The sequence below is a fragment of the Pseudophryne corroboree genome, chromosome 10 (genome assembly GCF_028390025.1).
Source record: "Pseudophryne corroboree isolate aPseCor3 chromosome 10, aPseCor3.hap2, whole genome shotgun sequence".
Lineage (NCBI taxonomy): Eukaryota > Metazoa > Chordata > Amphibia > Anura > Myobatrachidae > Pseudophryne > Pseudophryne corroboree.
This window is the reverse complement of record NC_086453.1, coordinates 354,455,809-354,483,035: the sequence shown is the minus strand read 5'-3', so window position 1 is coordinate 354,483,035 and position 27,227 is coordinate 354,455,809. Positions and strand designations below refer to the sequence as shown.

At 43.1% G+C, this 27,227-nt stretch overlaps 1 protein-coding gene across 1 annotated transcript; it reads right to left on the bottom strand.

Moving 5' to 3' along the window:
• Positions 1-141: 141 nt before the first annotated feature.
• On the bottom strand, positions 142-26,880 carry LOC134965637 (nicotinamide N-methyltransferase-like). The gene is made up of 3 exons (XM_063941973.1): positions 26,730-26,880; positions 21,872-22,079; positions 142-824 (listed from the first exon to the last, which is right to left on the bottom strand). The coding sequence occupies exons 1-3, from the start codon at positions 26,878-26,880 to the stop codon at positions 401-403; spliced, it is 783 nt and encodes a 260-aa protein (XP_063798043.1). The 3' UTR covers positions 142-400.
• Positions 26,881-27,227: the final 347 nt, after the last annotated feature.

Here is a 27,227-nt window from a genome sequence, read left to right as displayed (position 1 = left end):
CTTTATAACTAGGACACACAGAGTATCTAGTCAAGTGTTTAATAATAGATTCAGGGTAAACCACCTAAAATTGATCCCTGTTGCAATGAAAAAAGAGGGGAATATACTTCCAATGATTTAAGTTTTATTTATTGAGTGTGCTTTATGACAAAAAAACAGGATTAACATACAGTAGTTTCATGAGATATACAATAAAAGTTAAGTTTTATGTATATTTACTGTACATACACAAGAGTGCCCCCAAACGAGAGTCTTATCTCTCTCCTTATCCAAATCAGTATGAACATGATCAGGATTCATGTGTAGTGTGATTTATATGCATGTGCAGTAAAATTAAAATGCTGACCTGCGCTCAACAACAACAACAACATCAACAGAGCATGCTTCCCTGAATCAGACCTTAACACTCTCTGTGAGCTGTAATAAACAAAATTGCCTCATAGTTACAAAGGTCACTCACTGATGTTCTTTTGTGCACTGCACAGTGGTCAATAATAAACCCTTCACTAGTGAGAACTTTTCTTACAAAGTTCTCATCATATTTGCATATATGTACATTGTCCTGCCCAACCATCCCATAAGTTGCATTTAAACACCCCACCAATATCAGGTATCCTTCAGGTTTCAGTAGCTTTATGAAGTTCCTGATATTCTTTATAAAATCAGCTTGGTCTTTGCTGATGGCATCCAGCATCCATGCACTGATGACACAGTCTGCTGGTGGGAGCACCTCTGGGTCTGTGAGATTTTCTTTGTCAGTGTCACATTTCATGATCTTTGTTATTGCCGTTTTCAATGTAATGTCTTTGTCCTGACACTGGTCACTGAAATATACAAACACAAAAGGTTCATTTGAATCTAGGACTAGTCATGCAACCATATGAGAAATAAGATATATTATTATATGGAGATGCATTGGATGGGAAGGTATAATTTAGAGAGGCATTGTTTGTTTCTGGAAGGGTCCCTTGAAGGTGGAAGAGATTGGGCATTATTCTATACTTTCAATGAGGAACCTCTTTCATCTTTCAGGTGCATTTAATATGGTAGTGGTGGGGAAAATGTGTCCATTAGGTACCCCTATCTGAAACAATCAGCGCAATACAGCTTTTTTCCATTATTCAGACTTAGGGGACTATTAAGAGATGACCACAGATCGCTGAATACATAGCCAGAGCTGCGTTCATCTCTGCACATGCTGAAGGCCACCCAGCACAGGGCAAGGTCACCCAGCATGTGTGAGGCCGCCTTCCAATACATCTGCAATTTGCAGAGGCATCGGGTCTTATGTTGAACCCTTGCAGCACAGCCTGGCTGCACAGTCAGGTGGTTAGTGGCCTTTTTTTAATCGGAGTGGTTGCATGTGTCTTCACGCAGCTGCCTCGAAAAAACTGCTGATCCTGCCCTATTTTCTTAGCTTAGCCCCTATAATGAAGTAAATACACCCCAGCAATGCTCACCGCGGTCAATCACATTGCAGTCGCATCTATTGGGGATGCAACCACAATGTGTATGGCTGCGCAGCTGCGGCTGCGGCTGGGTCTCAGTGACTACCTTAGTGGGAATAGGGTGAGGCACACATGCTGCTTCCTGCCTGCTGTACCCAACTGATAACACTGATGACCAGAGGAGCAGAGTGCAGCAGGTATAAATAATAGCTGGTCACAAGCATTAAGCATAATAATGATGTCAGAGACATCCTTCATTTTTCTCACAGGAAGCCTCAGCAGGTTGTGTCCTCAGGTCCTGGCACCCTTAGGCAGCTGCCTAAGGGGGTAATTCTGAGTTGATTGCAGCAGGATCTTTGTGTGCACTACAGAGGAGGCAGATATGACATGTGCAGAGAGAGTTAGATTTGGGTGTGGTGTGTTTAATCTGCAATCTAAATTGCAGTGTAAAAATAAAGCAGCCAGTATTTACCCTTCGCAGAAATAAAATAACCCACCCAAATCTAACTCTCTCTGCACGTTATATCTGCCTCCCCTGCAGTGCACATGGTTTTGCCCAACTGCTAACAAAGTTCCTGCTGTGATCAACACAGAATTCCCCCTAAATCTGCTTAATGGATATGCCAGCCATGCACGTGGGGACATTTGTGACCAATGGTGATTTGAGGGCATGTGGGGTATGTTTAGGATCAGTGAAGAGTCAAGTGCAGAGTTGCATATGGAAGATATGAGTAGTTGTATATGGGCCATCATTCCGAATTGTTCGCTCGCTAGCTGCTTTTAGCAGCCGTGCAAACGCTAAGCCGCCCCGATCTGGGAGTATATCTTAGCTTAGCAGAAGTGCGAACGAAAGGTTCGCAGCATTGCTACAAAAAAAGATTGTGCAGTTTCAGAGTAGCTCGAGACCTACTCCTAGCTTGTGATCACTTCAGATTGTTTAGTTCCTGTTTTAACGTCACAAACATGCCCTGCATTCGGCAAGCCACAACTAAATTTTTTCAGCCACTCCTGCGTTTTTATCTGGCACGCCTGCGTTTTTTCACTCACTCCCAGAAAACGGTCAGTTACCACCTAGAAACACCGACTTTCTGTCAATCACTCTGCGGCCAGCAGTGCGACTGAAAAGCATCGCTAGAGCTTGTGTAAAACTGCATCGTTTTTTTGAAAGTATGACGCGCGTGCTCATTGCGCCATATACGCATATTCAGATTTGCAGATTTTTTGCCTAATCGCTGCCTTGCTAATGAAAACAGCTAGGGATCAACTCGGAATGAGGGCCATGGTTGCTATGGTTGCATTTTGAAATGCAAGCGGCTGATGTGGGGGTGTGGAAATCATCTGGGAAGTTTGTTTTTAAAATTCTGTTTCTGTGATTAATTGCAATAACTGCAACAAGAGCTGCACATGCACAGTGTAGAGGGCGCCCGTTCCATTTTTACAAAAATGCATCATTTTAGAGTAAATGAATCTAATGATGTCAAAGTTTTCAACTGAGAAATAGATTAAGTGAGTTATACTGCCAAATTATAATGACAGCATTGTGGGAATGTTGTGCACAACGTCTTCAAAGAAGAAGGGTCGTAGCACACAGTAAGTGGGGAGTCCTATATGTATACCTGGGAGCTGTAATAACCCACACCAATCTATTTTTACAAATGTCACTATTAGACAGGAAGGGACAGTTAATTGTTCCAAATTAAAATCCAATTATTGGTGAATTTACGAACATTATGGGCCACATGTAATAGCCTAAGGGTTGGGGAGTTTGTGATATCTCAGCAGTTTAACCAGTGGTGGGCTAAGCTGGGGGGAGGGCAGAGTGCCATTTGACCACTGGGCTAGAACAATTATGCAGCACAAGGGCCGTTGCTGCATTGTGCCTACTCATATTCATGACAACAAGGAAGGATCAATCTCTGCCTTCCAGCTGTCAGTGTCAGGCTGCTGCTGCTGCATACTGCTGACTGCTGTGTCCAGACTTCTCACCCATGGCTATCCCTAGAATGAAGGGGCTCCATGAGGTGGAGGGGATTAGCAGGACTCAAATGGCGGTGGGCTGCCCAGTATGTGTTTTAGCACTGTCTGGCTGTGTTGAGTGCAGGCAGCAACATTCATGCAGCTCACTTCCCCCTCCCTCCCACAGGCATGACTCATACAAAGATTAGCTCCATGTCCACCAGACAGTGAGGAGCTGTTGATAGCAATGCCTCTGCTGCTGCTCTGGACAGAGGGGGTCTTTCAATGACAAGGAGTGCATGCAGCTGTACCACTTTTGTAATTTATTAGAAACGCCTTTTTGGATTGGAGTGTTCACACAGAGATAGTATCTGCACACTCAATATAATGCTAATATATTGAGGGTGTATGTTTTTCGTTGCCATAAACCCACTTGGTGGAGACCCCTTTTCCTAAATAATGAACAATATTCTATATACGAGGGGGTGCAGTCAACTACATTAATTATGAACTAGAATTGGGGAGGGAAAAAAACAGGAAGAATTCTGTACTGTTGACGCACTTGAGACAGTCAGTTGTATCATAAAAAATAACCTTTATTAGATATATATTAAAATGAGATGTACATTTGTATGTTTATCCCAAACTCGCAGTGAAATAAAGAAGAATAAAGAAATGTGAATGAAAGATTAAAAGGCGTGTCCACGTGTGGTTATTTTTCTTTTTCAGTTCCACCTTCACAAAATTGTTCCTGTATATACCCATATTGTTAGTATTAAACAATTTTGTGATATAGTATTACTGATGAGACTTGTTGTTCATACACCATTTGCTGGAAAGGGATTGATACTCAAAAAGGTCGTCCCCAAAAACAAAACTGTGGGGATGAATGAGTATGGTAAAATTGACCAACCTCCAATTATGAAGATAATCAATTGTCAGGGATCATTGTATCTCTATGTTCCTTAAGGCCATATTCCCAATCATACTTTCATAGACGGATAATCTCAGTATAAGCAGTATGAAGTGATAAATCCCCAAGCTCAGGATATTTTATACTTATTGTTATCCTGAGAGAAGAAGAAATGCTCCAATTCAGTCATAGAGTCTGTTTGTCTAATAAAATATTAACGGGTAAGGTTGCTTTCAGAGATATAGCAATTCTGATTGTCCTATATAGCACTTTTCCTTTTGTAATAGCGATCAGAACCTTTTTGGTCTGGTTTTAGTATAAGCAATATTGCTTTCCTTAGAGATATAGCAATCTCAGATCTACTGGAAAGCGAGAATAATTGATAGGACGGCTTAATTTGTCTAATTTCGTATAAGCTAATGTTAACGGGAAAGGTTGCTTAAAGGAATGTAGCAATTCCAATTATCTTATATAGCACTCTTCCTTTATGATGACAGTCAGGACTTGCATAGCTTGATTTTGATATAAGCAATATTGCTTTCTTAAGAGATGTAGCAATCTCTAATATACTAGAAAGCAGGAATAACTATTCCGACGGTATGATTAGTCTATTCCGATGTCAGTGGTTATTAACCACTACTATCTTGAATGTAATATGAACTTCTCGTTGCCCTGTTAAAGGGGTATTCCTTATTATTTTACAGTGCAACTATATCTGTGTACAGTATAGATATCTTAATATACACTGAATAGACCCTAGTTGAATATCTTTAATCAATTTATAACATAAATTTTACCATCTTTAGAAAAGACTCTATCATTAATTCATCCAATGTTCACATTTGTTATAAAATATATGCTTGAATGTGTTGATGTATCTGGGAATATGGCAATAATTTACTTCAAAATAATTATACCATAGCTGTTTCCTAAATAGGATTAATTCATTTCAACACTGTGTCAAGGGCCAGCAGGGTATACTGCTGCTTCTTGGTTCATTGTCTGGTATTCATAAATTGTTGCAAAATATGGATATATTGCTATATCTCTAAGGAAAGCAATATTGCTTATACTAAAACCAGACCAAAAAGGTTCTGATCGCTATTACAAAAGGAAAAGTGCTATATAGGACAATCAGAATTGCTATATCTCTTAAAGCAACCTTACCCGTTAATATTTTATTAGACAAACAGACTCTATGACTGAATTGGAGCATTTCTTCTTCTCTCAGGATAACAATAAGTATAAAATATCCTGAGCTTGGGGATTTATCACTTCATACTGCTTATACTGAGATTATCTGTCTATGAAAGTATGATTGGGAATATGGCCTTAAGGAACATAGAGATACAATGATCCCTGACAATTGATTATCTTCATAATTGGAGGTTGGTCAATTTTACCATACTCATTCATCCCCACAGTATTGTTTTTGGGGACGACCTTTTTGAGTATCAATCCCTTTCCAGCAAATGGTGTATGAACAACAAGTCTCATCAGTAATACTATATCACAAAATTGTTTAATACTAACAATTTGGGTATATACAGGAACAATTTTGTGAAGGTGGAACTGAAAAAGAAAAATAACCACACGTGGACACGCCTTTTAATCTTTCATTCACATTTCTTTATTCTTCTTTATTCACATATATGTTTGTTGTGTGATTTTAAACCTTATGTTTCACTGCGAGTTTGGGATAAACATACAAATGTACATCTCATTTTAATATATATCTAATAAAGGTTATTTTTTATGATACAACTGACTCTGTCTCAAGTGCGTCAACAGTACAGACTTCTTCCTGCTTCCCCCCCCCCAATTCTGGATTGGAGTGTTGCATGGAGGGGTTGGGGTGTAACGAGGTCTGAGCCATGGGGGTGCCTAGCAAACAGCAGGGAATACTGCCTGTTTCATTTGTAATGGTCCTTACAAAATCTATAGATGTCCCGGGGGCCATTCTCTCAGCCTTAAGATAAGTACACACTAGACAATATGTATGTCATCCGATCTGGGATTGTGTGAACCTGCTATGTCACTGACGATGTGCACTACCATGTGGCATTCTCAACATCCTCCATCTCCCCTACATGCAGGACCAATGGAAGACATTGCTATTTAGAACCATGCTGCCAAATGCAGCACAGCCGCCCCATCATTGCTGCCAGCATCAGCAAGTCTTTATGCACTTGCCGGTGCCTGCACCCCTGCCAGCTCACATTGCTGCCGATGTCACTGGTTACACACATCGTGTAGAGTGTACCCAGCTTATCTTCAAAGCTGGACCTGGCAGCTGCTGACACTACATCTGATTGCATAATAGTGGCATGCAGAGGAGTCTGATGGCATAATAGTGGTATGCAGAGGAAGCAAATGGCATAATAGTGACATGCAGAGGAGTCTGATGGCATTATAGTGGCATGAGGAGGAGTCTGGTGGCATAACAGTGGCATGCGGTGGAGCCTGATGGCATAATAGTGGCATGCAGAGGAGTCTGATGGCATAATTGTGGCATGCGGAGGAGTCTTACGGCCTAATAGTAGCACTTGGAGGAGTCTCTATACTGTCCTTGGAGGAGATCAGTCTGCTGTCTTTTATGCCATCTCTTTTATCATGGTGTCAGTGTCAACATCATTTCTTTTTGCCCTTTGTAATTTTCCTTTGTTGACCTGTGTCTCTGTTTATTCCTGAATTGTAGTATGTCAATCTTTTATGCTTCATCACTTAATTAAAGTTCTCTTGTACTTAATCACTGCTTCCCTTGCTCCTGCAGTCTCTCCCACTGCCCCCTGCAGTGTCTCTCACTGTCTCCTTTTTCCCTGCACAAACGATGATCAAATGTGCTATAACCTGCACTATTTAACAGTGAATAGATGTTATAGAAATGACTCAGTGCGCAATATCAGCAGCCAGTCAGTGTAAGAAACTCTTAAGAGGTTTCCTTCATATCTCACCACAAGTGCAAAATATAGAAAATTGGAGCAAACACTTAGCCGGCGCTTGGTCAGGTTCTCTTGGTCTGATGTACTTTTTATGCCTCCACCATATATCAGATTACCGTAGAAAACAATAAAAATAAATATATATAGTGTGATACCGTTTAATACCTAGACATAAAATACATAAAACTCCAAACAAAATGGATCAACTTCGACACAAATCCTAAGGCAGCATGCTAAGCAGGTAATTACTGAATATTATCAGAACGGTGGCCAAACAGTTCCTAAAAGTGCATAGGTTCAATTTAGGGATTCCGAATGGTCCGAAAAAAAACTGGATTGAATCCGCTGATAATCAGTCATCCACTCCGCCCAACTCCACTACCACAGGAACACCGACGTGTTTCTACCCCAGGCTGGGGTCTTTTTCAAGGTGCTGCTCAGAATTTTGATCAGTCTAAAATGCAAGTTATTTAAATTTTCAAGGCACCAATCACAGTCCACTGTGTGCAATTGGACCCTATACACAATGATGACTCCATGTCCCATGGTCCTCTGCTGCATACGTATACTCCCCCGATACACCCCTTTGTATATCTGGGATGTCATGGTAATCTGATGCCCAATAGTGACTCGGCACGGAGCTGCGACGTCACTTCGGTCTCCGGGCATCATCCTGATGTTATTTTAAAATATTCCCCATGGAAACAGTAATGGCCTCTTGTATTTTCTCTTAGCTCCTGCCTCACATTTGTTAATGGAGCTCCTGGAGTCTTTTCATCCGAACAGGACTGGAAGTGACGTTACACAAATTCTGATACTAAAGGGAGCTGTGATTCAAAAAAGTTTGTGAATCACTGCCCTAGATGTTTCTGCATTACTACAGTATCTATGGTGGAATTAAAGCAAAGATAACAAAACCTTTTGACAAAAAGGATAGATTTCAGATTTTTCTTTTAAAGATTTCAGATTTTGCTATAAATGAAAGCAGAAATCAGAGCCAATGTAAAGACTGAGCGTTTTACTCGCTATTGGCCCCAAAGTTCTTTGTATAACTTTTAAAGTAATTGACATACAGAACTTGGTCTATGATAAGCATGAGGAAGTCATAGCAAGTGTTGAAAGTGTTTACTTCAATTGCTTTAAAAGTTCTAAGAAAACTTTGGGGCCATCAGCTAGTGAAACACCCCTGTATATTAGAGATGTGCTGTTTGGGTCTTAAGAAATCCGAAGCCACATAAATTTTGCTGATCCAAACCAATTCCATATTTGATGCTTCAGATGTTTGGAATTTGGATTTTAAATCCAAATTTCAGGTGTTGGATTGCAAAAATTAATTGATTTTAGCTATTTTCATCCATTTTCAAGAAATTCAAAACCTAAGATTCTGATATTTGGCGGGATGTAATGCAGTTCAATATCACAGTTGAGCATAACCATGCCCCCGTCCCCACTCTTTTAACATTATGGAAGATGAAAGAAGAGGTCAAACTGGTCATCGGACAGAAATACTGTAGGGGAAGATGTTAATTGGCGAGAATTATCCAGATGAATGTTATAAAAAGTAGGGCGATGCAACAAATTGAAAAGAAAGGTTGGCTGAATCTTGACAATGCACTACCATGAGAGATAACATTCAAGTAACACTGACTCAGGTATAGCCCAATAGTCACTGTCCTCCAGTTTGTCTTCTACTTATGCCAAATCAATGTGCAGAGGAGACAGAACAGGACCATACCACGGTTTCTGATTTGAGTTCTGTGATTGCTCTGCTGATTTTATACTGGAAAGTTATTTATTTATTCTATAGAAAATTGTTTTTCTTTGTTATGGGACATGATGGATTCGCTCTGTGTCTGGGCTTGGAGGAGAGCTAAGAATCTTACTTGCTTAAGATCAGTCTATCTTTCTGAAGCATTGGGAGGAATCAAATAAGGGAATGTGGAGGAATGTACTAAGGTCATGGCAGGGCCGGTGCAAGGTTTCTCTGCACCCTAGGCAAATAGTCAGCAGCAGCCCCCCCCCCCCACCTCCCCACCCAGGTAACCGCCTCACAATTTATCGGTTTGGGTTAGGATATCGGGGTTACGGTATTAGGGATAGGAAATAAGGGTTGATTTATCAGTGTGGGTTAAGGTTAGGTGTTATTATTAGGGAGATATATATATATATATATATATATATATATATGTTACATACGATATCCTGGTGCTCGGGATGCCGGCTGTCAGAATACGGACAGCGACATCCCGAAGATTAAAATCCCAACACTTGCTAATTATGTAAACTAACCCTGATCCCTAATCTTTCACCCCCCCCCCCCTTCCTAATCCTAACCCTCCCCAGTGGTGCCTAACCTTAACTCCCCCTTCCCCCAGCCTAACCCTAACCCTTCCTCCCCCAAAGCCTAATCCTAACCCTCCCCAGGGCTGCCTAATCCCCACTACCCACAGCAAAACCCTCCCACCCCTGCAGACCAACCCTAACCCACCCAACCCCGCAGCCTAACCTCTCCCCCAAAATAGTAATTTGGACCCATCCTACAATGCTACACTGGTTCCCCAAGCCCAGCTGTTCATACTGGAAACGCACAGACTATATAGCATTAACGTATATCTATATCTATATATCTATATTCCCTCCAATGGCGGCACTCAGGTCTCGTAAATAATGACAACAGGACACGGCTCTGATCGGCAACGTTTCAGCGCTTTTATCAAGCCACATAAAAGCACTGTGAGCACACTGAATGAGCCGAAACTCACATTGTAGCACACTAAATGAGCCGAAACTCACATTGTAGCACACTGAATGAGCCGAAACTCACATTGTAGCATACTGAATGAGCCGAAACTCACATTGTAGCATACTGAATGAGCCGAAACTCACATTGTAGCACACTGAATGAGCCGAAACTCACATTGTAGCACACTGAATGAGCCGAAACTCACATTGTAGCACACTGAATGAGCTGAAATTCACATTGTAGCACACTGAATGAGCCGAAACTCACATTGTAGCACACTGAATGAGCTGACATTCACATTGTAGCACACTGAATGAGCCGAAATTCATATTGTAGCACAATGAATGAGCCGAAACTCACATTGTAGCACACTGAATGAGCCGACATTCACATTGTAGCACACTGAATGAGCCGAAACTCACATTGTAGCACACTGAATGAGCCGACATTCACATTGTAGCACACTGAATGAGCCGACATTCACATTGTAGCACACTGAATGAGCCGAAACTCACATTGTAGCACACTGAATGAGCTGACATTCACATTGTAGCACACTGAATGAGCCGAAACTCACATTGTAGCACACTGAATGAGCGGACATTCACATTGTAGCACACTGAATGAGCCGAAATTCACATTGTAGCACAATGAATGAGCCGAAACTCACATTGTAGCACACTGAATGAGCCGACATTCACATTGTAGCACACTGAATGAGCCGACATTCACATTGTAGCACACTGAATGAGCCGACATTCACATTGTAGCACACTGAATGAGCCGACATTCACATTGTAGCACACTGAATGAGCCGACATTCACATTGTAGCACACTGAATGAGCCGAAACTCACATTGTAGCACACTGAATGAGCCGACATTCACATTGTAGCACACTGAATGAGCCGACATTCACATTGTAGCACACTGAATGAGCCGAAACTCACATTGTAGCACACTGAATGAGCTGACATTCACATTGTAGCACACTGAATGAGCCGAAACTCACATTGTAGCACACTGAATGAGCGGACATTCACATTGTAGCACACTGAATGAGCCGAAATTCACATTGTAGCACAATGAATGAGCCGAAACTCACATTGTAGCACACTGAATGAGCCGACATTCACATTGTAGCACACTGAATGAGCCGACATTCACATTGTAGCACACTGAATGAGCCGACATTCACATTGTAGCACACTGAATGAGCCGACATTCACATTGTAGCACACTGAATGAGCCGACATTCACATTGTAGCACACTGAATGAGCCGAAACTCACATTGTAGCACAGTGAATGAGCCGACATTCACATTGTAGCACACTGAATGAGCCGACATTCACATTGTAGTACACTGAATGAGCCGACAGTCATATTGTAGCACACTGAATGAGCCGACATTCACATTGTAGCACACTGAATGAGCCGACATTCACATTGTAGCACACTGAATGAGCCGAAATTCACATTATAGCACACTGAATGAGCCGACATTCACATTACAGCACACTGAATGAGACGAAATTCACATAATAGCATGCTGAATGAGCCAAAATTCACATTATAGCACACTGAATGAGACGAAATTCACATAATAGCATGCTGAATGAGCCAAAATTCACATTATAGCACACGGAATGAGCCGAAATTCACATTGTAGTACACTGAATGAGCCGACAGTCACATTGTAGCACACTGAATGAGCCGACATTCACATTGTAGCACACTGAATGAGCCGACAGTCACATTGTAGCACACTGAATGAGCCGAAACTCACATTGTAGCACACTGAATGAGCCGACATTCACATTGTAGCACACTGAATGAGCCGACAGTCATATTGTAGCACACTGAATGAGCCGACATTCACATTGTAGCACACTGAATGAGCCGACAGTCATATTGTAGCACACTGAATGAGCCGACATTCACATTGTAGCACACTGAATGAGCCGACATTCACATTGTAGCACACTGAATGAGCCGAAATTCACATTATAGCACACTGAATGAGCCGACATTCACATTACAGCACACTGAATGAGACGAAATTCACATAATAGCATGCTGAATGAGCCAAAATTCACATTATAGCACACGGAATGAGCCGAAATTCACATTGTAGCACACTGAATGAGCCGACATTCACATTGTAGCACGCAGAATGAGCTGAAATTGTGACAGCAGGGACAGCCAGAGTGACGAAAGGGACAGCCAGAGAGAAGACAGGGACAGCCAGAGAGACGACAGGGACAGCCAGAGAGACGACAGGGAGGCATTCTGGCGGGCGGGATGCTGCTGTCGGGATTGTGACAGCTGGCATCCCACCCAAACAGTAAACCATACGGAACCTATATATATATATATATATATATATATATATATATATATATATATAGTACAATTTTGTGTACCCCTTATATGTTTTTGTTAACCATACCCCCACCCCTTATATGCGTTGTGCTTATCCCCCCCCCCCTCTCCCTTTCCTTTATATAAATTATACCTAACAACCATAATTTAGTTTAATGTCATGGTGCCATACACGATTTTCACTTACATAAATTTGATGACTGTGGCAGGGGGGACTTTTTGTCCTAGAAGTGCGGTTCCAATGCAGCACTCCATCGCTCCTCTCTGCACACAGAGCTTGCAGGGGCAGGAGGTGGTGCTGGCCGGGGTCAGGCAGATACAAGGGAGCCTGGAGCAGGTGGGCAGCCGCCAGCAGCTTGTGGAAAACGATGGGCGACTGAGAGAGCATGCAACGCTCGGGGCAGTGACCGGACCTCCCTGCCTGCGGCTTTGAGAGGGGGCGCTGCAGGACGGGAAGGGAGAAAACGATGCTTCTGCTGGTTGTCCGGCCAGAAGAGAGACACAGCAGCATCGCGCAGCAGGCCGACTGTCAGCCTCTGACAGTCAATAAGGGTGGCCCGGCCGCAAGTGCTTTAACTGTACGTAGCCTTGCTGACTTCTTTCATTGCGGAGGTGAGCGGGAGCCGCAGCTGTTGACTGGCGGTTGTGTCCAGTCTGGGGTCCGTCACCAGAGGGTGGCAAACGCAATTCACCCTGGCCGGTGAGGAGGGTGACTGACAGTGGTGGCTGCGGCTGGCCAGACCCGCGCAGCGGCAGTCACTAGAATAATTTTTAAAACTGGTTCAGCAGGAGCTTGCCGCCCTCTAGTGGCCGGCGCCCATAGGCAGCTGCCTAAAGCTGCCTAATGGTAGCGCCGGCCCTGGGTCATGGGAGGACTCAATATACATGCACAGTGGAATCTCTGGTGGCTCCAAAGGCTTAGGGACTGAACATACTGTAGATTTACTGCACATGAAGAATACTGTTTTTATTACTATATGCTTTAGACATACTTTTTAGGGGACCTGCCAGAAAGTATATTATTAAATACAAAAATAAATAGGGAAACAGACATTTCATTTATGTTCTGTGCAGATTATATCCTTTCCTCATATACTGGTCCCACTAATGCAGAATATTGCATCCCACCTGTAACAGTAGATTTCAGCCCTTTAATAGAGATGAGCGGGTTCGGTTTCTCTGAATCCGAACCCGCACGAACTTCATGTTTTTTTTCACGGGTCCGAGCGACTCGGATCTTCCCGCCTTGCTCGGTTAACCCGAGCGCGCCCGAACGTCATCATGACGCTGTCGGATTCTCGCGAGGCTCGGATTCTATCGCGAGACTCGGATTCTATATAAGGAGCCGCGCGTCGCCGCCATTTTCACACGTGCATTGAGATTGATAGGGAGAGGACGTGGCTGGCGTCCTCTCCATTTAGATTAGGAGAGAGAGAGAGAGAGATTGACCTGAGGCTGATACTGTAGAAGAGAGTGCAGAGTTTAGTGACTGACCACAGTGACCACCAGCAGTGCAGTTGTTTTATTTAATATATCCGTTCTCTGCCTGAAAAAAACGGTACACACAGTGACTCAGTCACATACCATATCTGTGTGCACTGCTCAGCCCAGTGTGCTGCATGCCTGCATCATCTATGTATATATTATATATCTGACTGTGCTCAGCTCACACAGCTTATAATTGTGGGGGAGACTGGGGAGCACTGCAGTGCCAGTTATAGGTTATAGCAGGAGCCAGGAGTACAAGACAGTCACATACCACATCTGTGTGCACTGCTCAGCCCAGTGTGCTGCATCATCTATGTATATATTATATATCTGACTGTGCTCAGCTCACACAGCTTATAATTGTGGGGGAGACTGGGGAGCACTGCAGTGCCAGTTATAGGTTATAGCAGGAGCCAGGAGTACAAATTATATTAAAATTAAACAGTGCACACTTTTGCTGCAGGAGTGCCACTGCCAGTGTGACTGACCAGTGACCTGACCACACTGACCACCAGTATAGTTAGTAGTATACTATATTGTGATTGCCTGAAAAAGTTAAACACTCGTCGTGTGACTTCACTTGTGTGGTGTTTTTTTTTTTATTCTATAAAAAACTCATTCTGCTGACAGACAGTGTCCAGCAGGTCCGTCATTATATAATATATATACCTGTCCGGCTGCAGTAGTGATATATATATATTTTTTATATCATTATTTATCATCCAGTCGCAGCAGACACAGTACGGTAGTTCACGGCTGTAGCTACCTCTGTGTCGGCACTCGGCAGTCCATCCATAATTGTATACCACCTACCCGTGGTTTTTTTTCTTTCTTCTTTATACATACATACTACTACATCTCTTTATCAACCAGTCTATATTAGCAGCAGACACAGTACAGTACGGTAGTTCACGGCTGTGGCTACCTCTGTGTCGGCACTCGGCAGTCCGTCCATAATTGTATACCACCTAACCGTGGTTTTTTTTTCTTTCTTCTTTATACATACATACTACGACATCTCTTTATCAACCAGTCTATATTAGCAGCAGACACAGTACAGTACGGTAGTTCACGGCTGTGGCTACCTCTGTGTCGGCACTCGGCAGTCCGTCCATAATTGTATACCACCTAACCGTGGTTTTTTTTTCTTTCTTCTTCATACATACATACTACGACATCTCTTTATCAACCAGTCTATATTAGCAGCAGACACAGTACAGTACGGTAGTTCACGGCTGTGGCTACCTCTGTGTCGGCACTCGGCAGTCCGTCCATAATTGTATACCACCTAACCGTGGTTTTTTTTTCTTTCTTCTTTATACATACATACTACGACATCTCTTTATCAACCAGTCTATATTAGCAGCAGACACAGTACAGTACGGTAGTTCACGGCTGTGGCTACCTCTGTGTCGGCACTCGGCAGTCCGTCCATAATTGTATACCACCTAACCGTGTTTTTTTTTTCTTCTTCATACATACATACTACGACATCTCTTTATCAACCAGTCTATATTAGCAGCAGACACAGTACAGTACGGTAGTTCACGGCTGTGGCTACCTCTGTGTCGGCACTCGGCAGTCCGTCCATAATTGTATACCACCTACCCGTGGTTTTTTTTTCTTTCTTCTTTATACATACATACTACTACATCTCTTTATCAACCAGTCTATATTAGCAGCAGACACAGTACAGTACGGTAGTTCACGGCTGTAGCTACCTCTGTGTCGGCACTCGGCAGTCCGTCCATAATTGTATACCACCTACCCGTGGTTTTTTTTTCTTTCTTCTTCATACATACATACTACGACATCTCTTTATCAACCAGTCTATATTAGCAGCAGACACAGTACAGTACGGTAGTTCACGGCTGTGGCTACCTCTGTGTCGGCACTCGGCAGTCCGTCCATAATTGTATACCACCTAACCGTGGGTTTTTTTTTCTTTCTTCTTCATACATACATACTACGACATCTCTTTATCAACCAGTCTATATTAGCAGCAGACACAGTACGGTAGTTCACGGCTGTAGCTACCTCTGTGTCGGCACTCGGCAGTCCGTCCATAATTGTATACTAGTATCCATCCATCTCCATTGTTTACCTGAGGTGCCTTTTAGTTGTGCCTATTAAAATATGGAGAACAAAAATGTTGAGGTTCCAAAATTAGGGAAAGATCAAGATCCACTTCCACCTCGTGCTGAAGCTGCTGCCACTAGTCATGGCCGAGACGATGAAATGCCAGCAACGTCGTCTGCCAAGGCCGATGCCCAATGTCATAGTACAGAGCATGTCAAATCCAAAACACCAAATATCAGTAAAAAAAGGACTCCAAAACCTAAAATAAAATTGTCGGAGGAGAAGCGTAAACTTGCCAATATGCAATTTACCACACGGAGTGGCAAGGAACGGCTGAGGCCCTGGCCTATGTTCATGGCTAGTGGTTCAGCTTCACATGAGGATGGAGGCACTCAGCCTCTCGCTAGAAAAATGAAAAGACTCAAGCTGGCAAAAGCAGTAGCACCGCAAAGAACTGTGCGTTCTTCGAAATCCCAAATCCACAAGGAGAGTCCAATTGTGTCGGTTGCGATGCCTGACCTTCCCAACACTGGACGTGAAGAGCATGCGCCTTCCACCATTTGCACGCCCCCTGCAAGTGCTGGAAGGAGCACCCGCAGTCCAGTTCCTGATAGTCAGATTGAAGATGTCAGTGTTGAAGTACACCAGGATGAGGAGGATATGGGTGTTGCTGGCGCTGGGGAGGAAATTGACCAGGAGGATTCTGATGGTGAGGTGGTTTGTTTAAGTCAGGCACCCGGGGAGACACCTGTTGTCCGTGGGAGGAATATGGCCGTTGACATGCCTGGTGAAAATACCAAAAAAATCAGCTCTTCGGTGTGGAACTATTTCAACAGAAATGCGGACAACAGGTGTCAAGCCGTGTGTTCCCTTTGTCAAGCTGTAATAAGTAGGGGTAAGGACGTTAACCACCTCGGAACATCCTCCCTTATACGTCACCTGCAGCGCATTCATAATAAGTCAGTGACAAGTTCAAAAACTTTGGGTGACAGCGGAAGTAGTCCACTGACCAGTAAATCCCTTCCTCTTGTAACCAAGCTCACGCAAACCACCCCACCAACTCCCTCAGTGTCAATTTCCTCCTTCCCCAGGAATGCCAATAGTCCTGCAGGCAATGTCACTGGCAATTCTGACGAGTCCTCTCCTGCCTGGGATTCCTCCGATGCATCCTTGCGTGTAACGCCTACTGCTGCTGGCGCTGCTGTTGTTGCTGCTGGGAGTCGATGGTCATCCCAGAGGGGAAGTCGTAAGCCCACTTGTACTACTTCCAGTAAGCAATTGACTGTTCAACAGTCCTTTGCGAGGAAGATGAAATATCACAGCAGTCATCCTGCTGCAAAGCGGATAACTGAGGCCTTGACAACTATGTTGGTGTTAGACGTGCGTACGGTATCCGCCGTTAGTTCACAGGGAACTAGACAATTTATTGAGGCAGTGTGCCCCCGTTACCAAATACCATCTAGGTTCCACTTCTCTAGGCAGGCGATACCGAGAATATACACGGACGTCAGAAAAAGACTCACCAGTGTCCTAAAAAATGCAGTTGTACCCAATGTCCACTTAACCACGGACATGTGGACAAGTGGAGCAGGGCAGGGTCAGGACTATATGACTGTGACAGCCCACTGGGTAGATGTATGGACTCCCGCCGCAAGAACAGCAGCGGCGGCACCAGTAGCAGCATCTCGCAAACGCCAACTCTTTCCTAGGCAGGCTACGCTTTGTATCACCGGTTTCCAGAATACGCACACAGCTGAAAACCTCTTACGGCAACTGAGGAAGATCATCGCGGAATGGCTTACCCCAATTGGACTCTCCTGTGGATTTGTGGCATCGGACAACGCCAGCAATATTGTGTGTGCATTAAATATGGGCAAATTCCAGCACGTCCCATGTTTTGCACATACCTTGAATTTGGTGGTGCAGAATTATTTAAAAAACGACAGGGGCGTGCAAGAGATGCTGTCGGTGGCCAGAAAAATTGCGGGACACTTTCGGCGTACAGGCACCACGTACAGAAGACTGGAGCACCACCAAAAACTACTGAACCTGCCCTGCCATCATCTGAAGCAAGAAGTGGTAACGAGGTGGAATTCAACCCTCTATATGCTTCAGAGGTTGGAGGAGCAGCAAAAGGCCATTCAAGCCTATACAATTGAGCACGATATAGGAGGTGGAATGCACCTGTCTCAAGCGCAGTGGAGAATGATTTCAACGTTGTGCAAGGTTCTGATGCCCTTTGAACTTGCCACACGTGAAGTCAGTTCAGACACTGCCAGCCTGAGTCAGGTCATTCCCCTCATCAGGCTTTTGCAGAAGAAGCTGGAGACATTGAAGGAGGAGCTAAAACGGAGCGATTCCGCTAGGCATGTGGGACTTGTGGATGGAGCCCTTAATTCGCTTAACAAGGATTCACGGGTGGTCAATCTGTTGAAATCAGAGCACTACATTTTGGCCACCGTGCTCGATCCTAGATTTAAAGCCTACCTTGGATCTCTCTTTCCGGCAGACACAAGTCTGCTGGGGTTGAAAGACCTGCTGGTGAGAAAATTGTCAAGTCAAGCGGAACGCGACCTGTCAACATCTCCTCCTTCACATTCTCCCGCAACTGGGGGTGCGAGGAAAAGGCTCAGAATTCCGAGCCCACCCGCTGGCGGTGATGCAGGGCAGTCTGGAGCGACTGCTGATGCTGACATCTGGTCCGGACTGAAGGACCTGACAACGATTACGGACATGTTGTCTACTGTCACTGCATATGATTCTCTCACCATTGAAAGAATGGTGGAGGATTATATGAGTGACCGCATCCAAGTAGGCACGTCACACAGTCCATACTTATACTGGCAGGAAAAAGAGGCAATTTGGAGGCCATTGCACAAACTGGCTTTATTCTACCTAAGTTGCCCTCCCACAAGTGTGTACTCCGAAAGAGTGTTTAGTGCCGCCGCTCACCTTGTCAGCAATCGGCGTACGAGGTTACATCCAGAAAATGTGGAGAAGATGATGTTCATTAAAATGAATTATAATCAATTCCTCCGCGGAGACATTGACCAGCAGCAATTGCCTCCACAAAGTACACAGGGAGCTGAGATGGTGGATTCCAGTGGGGACGAATTGATATTCTGTGAGGAGGGGGATGTACACGGTGATATATCGGAGGGTGATGATGAGGTGGACATCTTGCCTCTGTAGAGCCAGTTTGTGCAAGGAGAGATTAATTGCTTCTTTTTTGGGGGGGGTCCAAACCAACCCGTCATATCAGTCACAGTCGTGTGGCAGACCCTGTCACTGAAATGATGGGTTGGTTAAAGTGTGCATGTCCTGTTTTGTTTATACAACATAAGGGTGGGTGGGAGGGCCCAAGGACAATTCCATCTTGCACCTCTTTTTTCTTTTATTTTTCTTTGCGTCATGTGCTGTTTGGGGAGGGTTTTTTGGAAGGGACATCCTGCGTGACACTGCAGTGCCACTCCTAAATGGGCCCGGTGTTTGTGTCGGCCACTAGGGTCGCTAATCTTACTCACACAGTCAGCTACCTCATTGCGCCTCTTTTTTTCTTTGCGTCATGTGCTGATTGGGGAGGGTTTTTTGGAAGGGACATCCTGCGTGACACTGCAGTGCCACTCCTAAATGGGCCCGGTGTTTGTGTCGGCCACTAGGGTCGCTAATCTTACTCACACAGTCAGCTACCTCATTGCGCCTCTTTTTTTCTTTGCGTCATGTGCTGATTGGGGAGGGTTTTTTGGAACGGACATCCTGCGTGACACTGCAGTGCCACTCCTAAATGGGCCCGGTGTTTGTGTCGGCCACTAGGGTCGCTAATCTTACTCACACAGTCAGCTACCTCATTGCGCCTCTTTTTTTCTTTGCGTCATGTGCTGATTGGGGAGGGTTTTTTGGAAGGGACATCCTGCGTGACACTGCAGTGCCACTCCTAAATGGGCCCGGTGTTTGTGTCGGCCACTAGGGTCGCTAATCTTACTCACACAGTCAGCTACCTCATTGCGCCTCTTTTTTTCTTTGCGTCATGTGCTGATTGGGGAGGGTTTTTTGGAAGGGACATCCTGCGTGACACTGCAGTGCCACTCCTAAATGGGCCCGGTGTTTGTGTCGGCCACTAGGGTCGCTAATCTTACTCACACAGTCAGCTACCTCATTGCGCCTCTTTTTTTCTTTGCGTCATGTGCTGATTGGGGAGGGTTTTTTGGAAGGGACATCCTGCGTGACACTGCAGTGCCACTCCTAAATGGGCCCGGTGTTTGTGTCGGCCACTAGGGTTGCTAATCTTACTCACACAGTCAGCTACCTCATTGCGCCTCTTTTTTTCTTTGCGTCATGTGCTGATTGGGGAGGGTTTTTTGGAAGGGACATCCTGCGTGACACTGCAGTGCCACTCCTAAATGGGCCCGGTGTTTGTGTCGGCCACTAGGGTCGCTAATCTTACTCACACAGTCAGCTACCTCATTGCGCCTCTTTTTTTCTTTGCGTCATGTGCTGATTGGGGAGGGTTTTTTAGAAGGGACATCCTGCGTGACACTGCAGTGCCACTCCTAAATGGGCCCGGTGTTTGTGTCGGCCACTAGGGTCGCTAATCTTACTCACACAGTCAGCTACCTCATTGCGCCTCTTTTTTTCTTTGCGTCATGTGCTGATTGGGGAGGGTTTTTTGGAAGGGACATCCTGCGTGACACTGCAGTGCCACTCCTAAATGGGCCCGGTGTTTGTGTCGGCCACTAGGGTCGCTAATCTTACTCACACAGTCAGCTACCTCATTGCGCCTCTTTTTTTCTTTGCGTCATGTGCTGATTGGGGAGGGTTTTTTGGAAGGGACATCCTGCGTGACACTGCAGTGCCACTCCTAAATGGGCCCGGTGTTTGTGTCGGCCACTAGGGTCGCTTATCTTACTCACACAGTCAGCTACCTCATTGCGCCTCTTTTTTTCTTTGCGTCATGTGCTGATTGGGGAGGGTTTTTTGGAAGGGACATCCTGCGTGACACTGCAGTGCCACTCCTAGATGGGCCAGGTGTTTGTGTCGGCCACTAGTGTCGCTTAGCTTAGTCATCCAGCGACCTTGGTGCAAATTTTAGGACTAAAAATAATATTGTGAGGTGTGAGGTATTCAGAATAGACTGAAAATGAGTGGAAATTATGGTTTTTGAGGTTAATAATAATATGGGATCAAAATGACCCCCAAATTCTATGATTTAAGCTGTTTTTTAGTGTTTTTTTAAAAAAACACCCGAATCCAAAACACACCCGAATCCGACAAAAAAAATTCGGTGAGGTTTTGCCAAAACGCGGTCGAACCCAAAACACGGCCGCGGAACCGAACCCAAAACCAAAACACAAAACCCGAAAAATTTCAGGCGCTCATCTCTACCCTTTAATTGATCTGACTTAATAATATGCTTATTCATCGACCAAAAGAGGTCAATAATGATCAGCCAATAGAATGGTTTCCCATGTTGCAGCCAGACTAACGGCCGGTTGGATATGTGCTACACGGCTCCTCTTGAAAAATTCATGGCTGTACTCCACGAGGAGCAAGTTCATGTCCCTCATTAAAGGGTTTTTATTATTTCTACCTATGGCTCTACTTCAGGAGAGAAGAGAACAAGAATCCATATGGATTTAGTTGATGAATGAAATTGAATCCCAGGGATTTGGGCAAGATGTTTATTTCAATGAGAGAATCAAGCAGTAAGGGGATTAGTAATATTTTGCAAACACTGCTTTACTACATGTACCAAACCATGGTGTGTACTGTACAACAGAGAAAAAACAAAAATCCATCCAAGACTAAATGACACCCAGTAAGAACTCTATGTTTTATTTTTGGTGAGAGGAACATATGGAATAGTTTTATTGTGTACTGACACTAGCATAGCTCATGATAGATGTTTTGGAAGACATGTTACCTGTTTCCTTCTAGGTATTTCATATATGTCATCATGTGAGACCAATCAAAAGCTCCGGTACGTGTGTTAATCCATCTGTTCAGCTCCATAATACATTGCTCAGAGCACTTCAGCACAAGGATCTGTTTGAAAAATCCACTGGCTGTATATAGATGATGAATGAGGGATCCAACACTGATGTCAATCAGAAGATCTCCCTTAATGTGACCTGCAGGTAAAGATTACAGTGATTACAGAGTGTAATATAATATGTTATGTAGCATCTATTCTATTTATCATTCTGTAATGTCCTGTTACAGGTAAGCAACTGCCTCACCACACACCATTTTCTCCTTCAGTTTACTATATGAGAAATGTACTGTATGTACTTATTTGAGCAGAATTTCCAGTATCTGGGGCCACCTATCCTGCATACCGTAAATACACAGACATTTGTAGACATCAGAATTGTCAATGATGTTTCATAATGTAAACCCTTAGAAAACATGCACACCTAGAGACTGATCCACTAAGGATTGCAATTGCAAAGCTATTTGCAGCAAGTTTGTGATTACTATCCTTAATAATGCAAAATAAGGAGGAGGTGCATACTATCTCCTTCCTACAATTGTGATGCAATTGCATATTGGACGAACATCACAACCATTGATAGCGATGTTTATCTGCGATGCGATGACTGCCTGAGTAATCCTGGGCTTGCTCAGGATTTCCGTCATAGAGCGGTTAGTGAGAGCAAGGAAATTGCATCTCGTGATGCAGTGCTTGCCCTCGCCACTACCAGAAAATGAGGGCAATACACCCCCATTACTGGCAACGTCAGCCGCCCCCACCCCCTCCCTCTCTGTAAATGCCTCTGCCTATCAATGAGGCAGAGGCATTCGCATCACTGCTTTGTGATTGCAGGACCCGTTCTGCACATGTCCCAAATGGGGTGTGGTTCATAGGGTCGACAGTGTCTAGGTCGACCATGTTTGGGTCAACTACTATTGGTCGTCATTAACTAGGTCGTCAGGGATGCTTGGTCGACAAAGTCTCTAAGTCGACATGGTCTAAATCAACAGGTCAAAAGGTCGATATGAGTTGGTAATGTTTTTTGGGTGTCCTTTTCTCCGTACAGTTACTGGGAACCCCAATTAGTGCACCGTGTTCACTCGCCATGCTTTGGGCAAGGTATCTCGCTCCACTACCACTGTGCTTGGCACAGGTCACTATTCCCAATCGTAGTCTGCGTTAAGTATGAAAAAGTTCAAAAAAAGAAAAAAAATAGAAAAACTCAAAAAAAACTTTTGACCTGTTAACTTAGAACATGTCGAACTAGAGACCCTGTCGACCTTGACACCTGGTCAACTTAGTTACTGTTGACCAATAGTGGTCAGCCTAAACATTTTCGTTACTGTTGACCTAGAGACCAGATCCCTGCCGAATGAGCAGTACCCCACCATAATAATGCCCTTTGTGAGCTTTTATTCAGTACATACTTTACTGTTACTGAGAAAACAAACGAAATGTGGGGAGTAAAGGTGTCGGTTAGAATTAGGGGTTCTTATTACGTGCAGCAACCTTGCACCTGTCACCATGCAGAAACAGTAACTGAAGAAATGCCAGTCTCCAGGGCCAGGCTGCATCTCCCAGACACCTGTGGTGACAAAAACAGGGGTTGGGATGCTTAGCCACACCCTTATCCCGTGAAGCCACACCCAATCTCTCAAAGCCACACCCATCCCATGAAGCTGTGCCCCTTTTTGCGACCGGCTGCACCGGGTGTTTTAGAGGTGAGTGACGCCTTTGCCAGTATTCATGAAGAGGTTCTCAAATGCTTCTAAAAATATAAATATATAATCTTAGTTCCATCATAAAGTATCATTATTATTATTTATTTATATAGTCTGAGTAATTTATGCATCACCGTACGGTGCTCTTTGTTACCTGTATTTTTTGTTATTTATTTACTGTAATGCTAAGTTTTGTCTCCCTGTACTGTCCTTTGTATGGTGGTGCAAAACACTTGTGGCACCTTATAAATAAAATGTAATAATAATAATAATAATAATAAGTATCTGTTTACTTTAGGGTTTTGGCCCAGGTGGTTAGGTTTAGTCACTAGGGGGGTGGTTAGCCCTAGTCAACCCCCCAAGGGTAGGCCCTAGCCACCAACCCCAGAGGGTTAGTGTAGGACATGTGGATGATAAAAAAATTATGACCCCCTCCAATGTCAGAATCTTCAATGTGATAATCTTGACCAGGGAAACGCAGTGGATGAGGTCTATTTAGATTTTGCTAAAGCCTCCGACACAGTTCCTCACAGGAGACTGATTTTCAAACTAAGTGAGCTTAGTTAGGAAACACTATTTGAACTTGGGTAAGTAACTGTCTGGATAACAAGGAACAGCAAGTGGTGGTTAATGGGATGTTTTCCAAATGGGCCACTGTATTCAGTGGAATACCACAAGGGTCAGTACTCTGGCCACTACTGTTCAATATATTTAATAATGACCTAAGAGAAGGTGTGGAAACACAGTGTCAATTTTTGCAGATGATACTAAACTGTGTAGGGTAATTAATTCTGATGTGGATGTTAAGTCTCTTCAGAACTACTTATTTCAACTAGAAGTTTGGGCTGCTAAATGGAGAATGAGGTTCAATATAGAAAAATGTAAAGTTATGCACTTTGGGAATAAAAATAAACATCCTACCTACAAATTAAATAGGGAAAATGTAGACAAAACTATAATAGAAAAAGATTTGGGGGTGTTCATTGATAATAGACTTAACAACTGCACCCAATATCAAACTTCAGCAACAAAGATAAATATGTTGTTAGCATGCATAAAACGGGGAATTGAGACCAGGGATGAGAATCCTGCCACTGTATAAATCATTGGTACGGCCACACCTTGAATACTGTGTACAGTTCTGGGCACCTCACTATAAAAAATATATCTTAGAGCTTGAAAGGGTTCAGAGGCGAGCTACAAAATTAATAAAGGGGTTAGAGGCACTGGATTATGAGGAAATGCTTACTAGGTGATATATGTTTACACTTGAAAAGAGACGTCTAAGAGGAGCCATTATTAATATTTACAAATATATAAGGGGACAATAAATGGCGCTATCAGGTGCTTTGTTTAATCAGAGATATCTTCACAGGACACGTGGACACTCTCTGAGGTTGGAGGAGAGAAAATTCCATACCCTATAAAGGAGTGGGTTCTTCACTGTAAGGGCAGTAAATATTTGGAAATCTCTGCCAGAGAAGGTAATACAGGTGGACTCAATCAATATGTTTAAATATGGATTAGATACATTTCTAACTGAAAAAGATATCAAGGATATAGCATTTTAAATGAATGTACTTAGTAAAATCTGCATTATAGTTGTCAACACTTGAGTCAGTATGGTTAAACCAATGGTTACATCCAGAATAGTGTAGGGTAATTTGCATAGGTTGAACTCGATGGACAACTTGTATTTTTTCAACCTCATTAACTATGTTACTATGTTACTATGTAAGGATGCCGCTGTCAGTCATGTGACAGCTGACATCCCGACAGCTGGGATGTCATGCACCAGTTATAAAGACCTTATTAAACCTGTTGATTAAACCATCTTGATGCAGTGTTACATGTTCTTTACTCAACTGCTTTATTGAGTTTAAATTTGTTACTGGGCAAAGTGGTATTTAAAAGGGTAAAGTAACGTAAATGTTTATTGTGATTCAGTGACTAGTCACTATACTTGGAATGTGGAAATAACCACCTTTAATAGAAAAATGTTTACATAACTAAGCAAGGTTGGTAATATTAATCCTTTTTACAGGCGTTTCAAGAAGCAGAGAAAATGACAAGTTCCCAGTTTAATAAAATTGCATCTTTTGTTTAGTATTGTATTACTGCTATATGATTAGAGTGTCATTCTGTGTATACAACAGAACATCAATTAGCTTTAGTCTTCTGAGAACATGTGGTGAGTTAGAAACATTGGTATCCCCCCAGCACACTGGAAGACATCAGCAATAGGATTTGATAATTACAATACATGGTGGTAGACATTTTGGAGATCTTAGTTGCATACATTTGCAAAGGTATGGGAAGACTACAGGGCAGCTTCAAGGTGTCTCCGAGTACTGGGGGTACTTAATATTAAGTCTAAGTCTGGGGCGTGAAACCGCAAAAAACGGAAAGGACCAGACACCCCAAGGCAGCACACCAGTGTGAGGTTAAAGTGTAAGTGAATAGTAGGAAGCAGAGGCTATATTAATCTCACAATGGTGTTCTGCCCTGGGGTGTCTGGCCATTGCTGGTGTGTGGGGTGTCGTGCCCCAGACTTAGACTTAATATTAAGTCTCCCAGTACTCAGAGACACCTTGAAGCTGCCCGGGGGCTTCCCATACCTTTGCAAATGTATGCAACTGAGTTCTGTAAAATTTCCACCACCAACAATAAATATAAATATAAATAAAATGAAAGTTCAAAATGATTGCCGTTCATTTTCAAATATATATGTGTGTATGTATATATATATATATATATATATATGTTATTGTATATATTGATTATTAAGTTATAAATATATATTCAAACTTCAAAATGTTTTGGAATGAAGAATAACCATTACCTTTATATAAACATAAAAATATATATAATACTTGCATCATAACATATCTTTATTATTTATTTATATAGCTCGAGCATTTTAGGCAGCATTGTGCCAAGAATATGTGTGTCATGTACAGTACATAAGTCCCTCTCCCATTGGAGAATAAAGTCTAAATCCTCTAAAACAACTACACACATGCATGCACCTACACTAGAGTAAGCTGGTGAGTACAGTATACATACTGTCAGTATAATATACATACCATCACTGAAAGCACGGTGTAAACATTCCATTGGAAATTTCATTGTATCATCTAAAAAGCCCATTTCTTGTTTGTTAGAAAAGTATGTTTCCAGATGGTCTCTAGAATCAAAGCCGTGAACAGGATAGAATTTATGGGCACTGGAATCCATCTTGTATTCCTGTATCACAGACTGGCTGACTCTCACATCTTCCCTCTTACTGTATATGTGACTGGCTCAGGAAAATCTGTGTACAGTATACTCACCAGGATCCAGTTATTAATATTCATCAGTAACCAGGATATCAGTGTTATCAAATGATGGATTATCAGCCTCAGGAGCTGTCATGGGAACGCAGAAGACAGTGTTATCATCTCCTGAAATAAAAATAAGTTACAATATTGATTTTTCAATTTTATATTTGAACTAGCCGTGCCTGCTTGCCATTGCTGAGTGATCATTAACTTTTTTCAATGATACATTTATTTTTTTTCACTTTTCATTTTTTTACTTAGTTC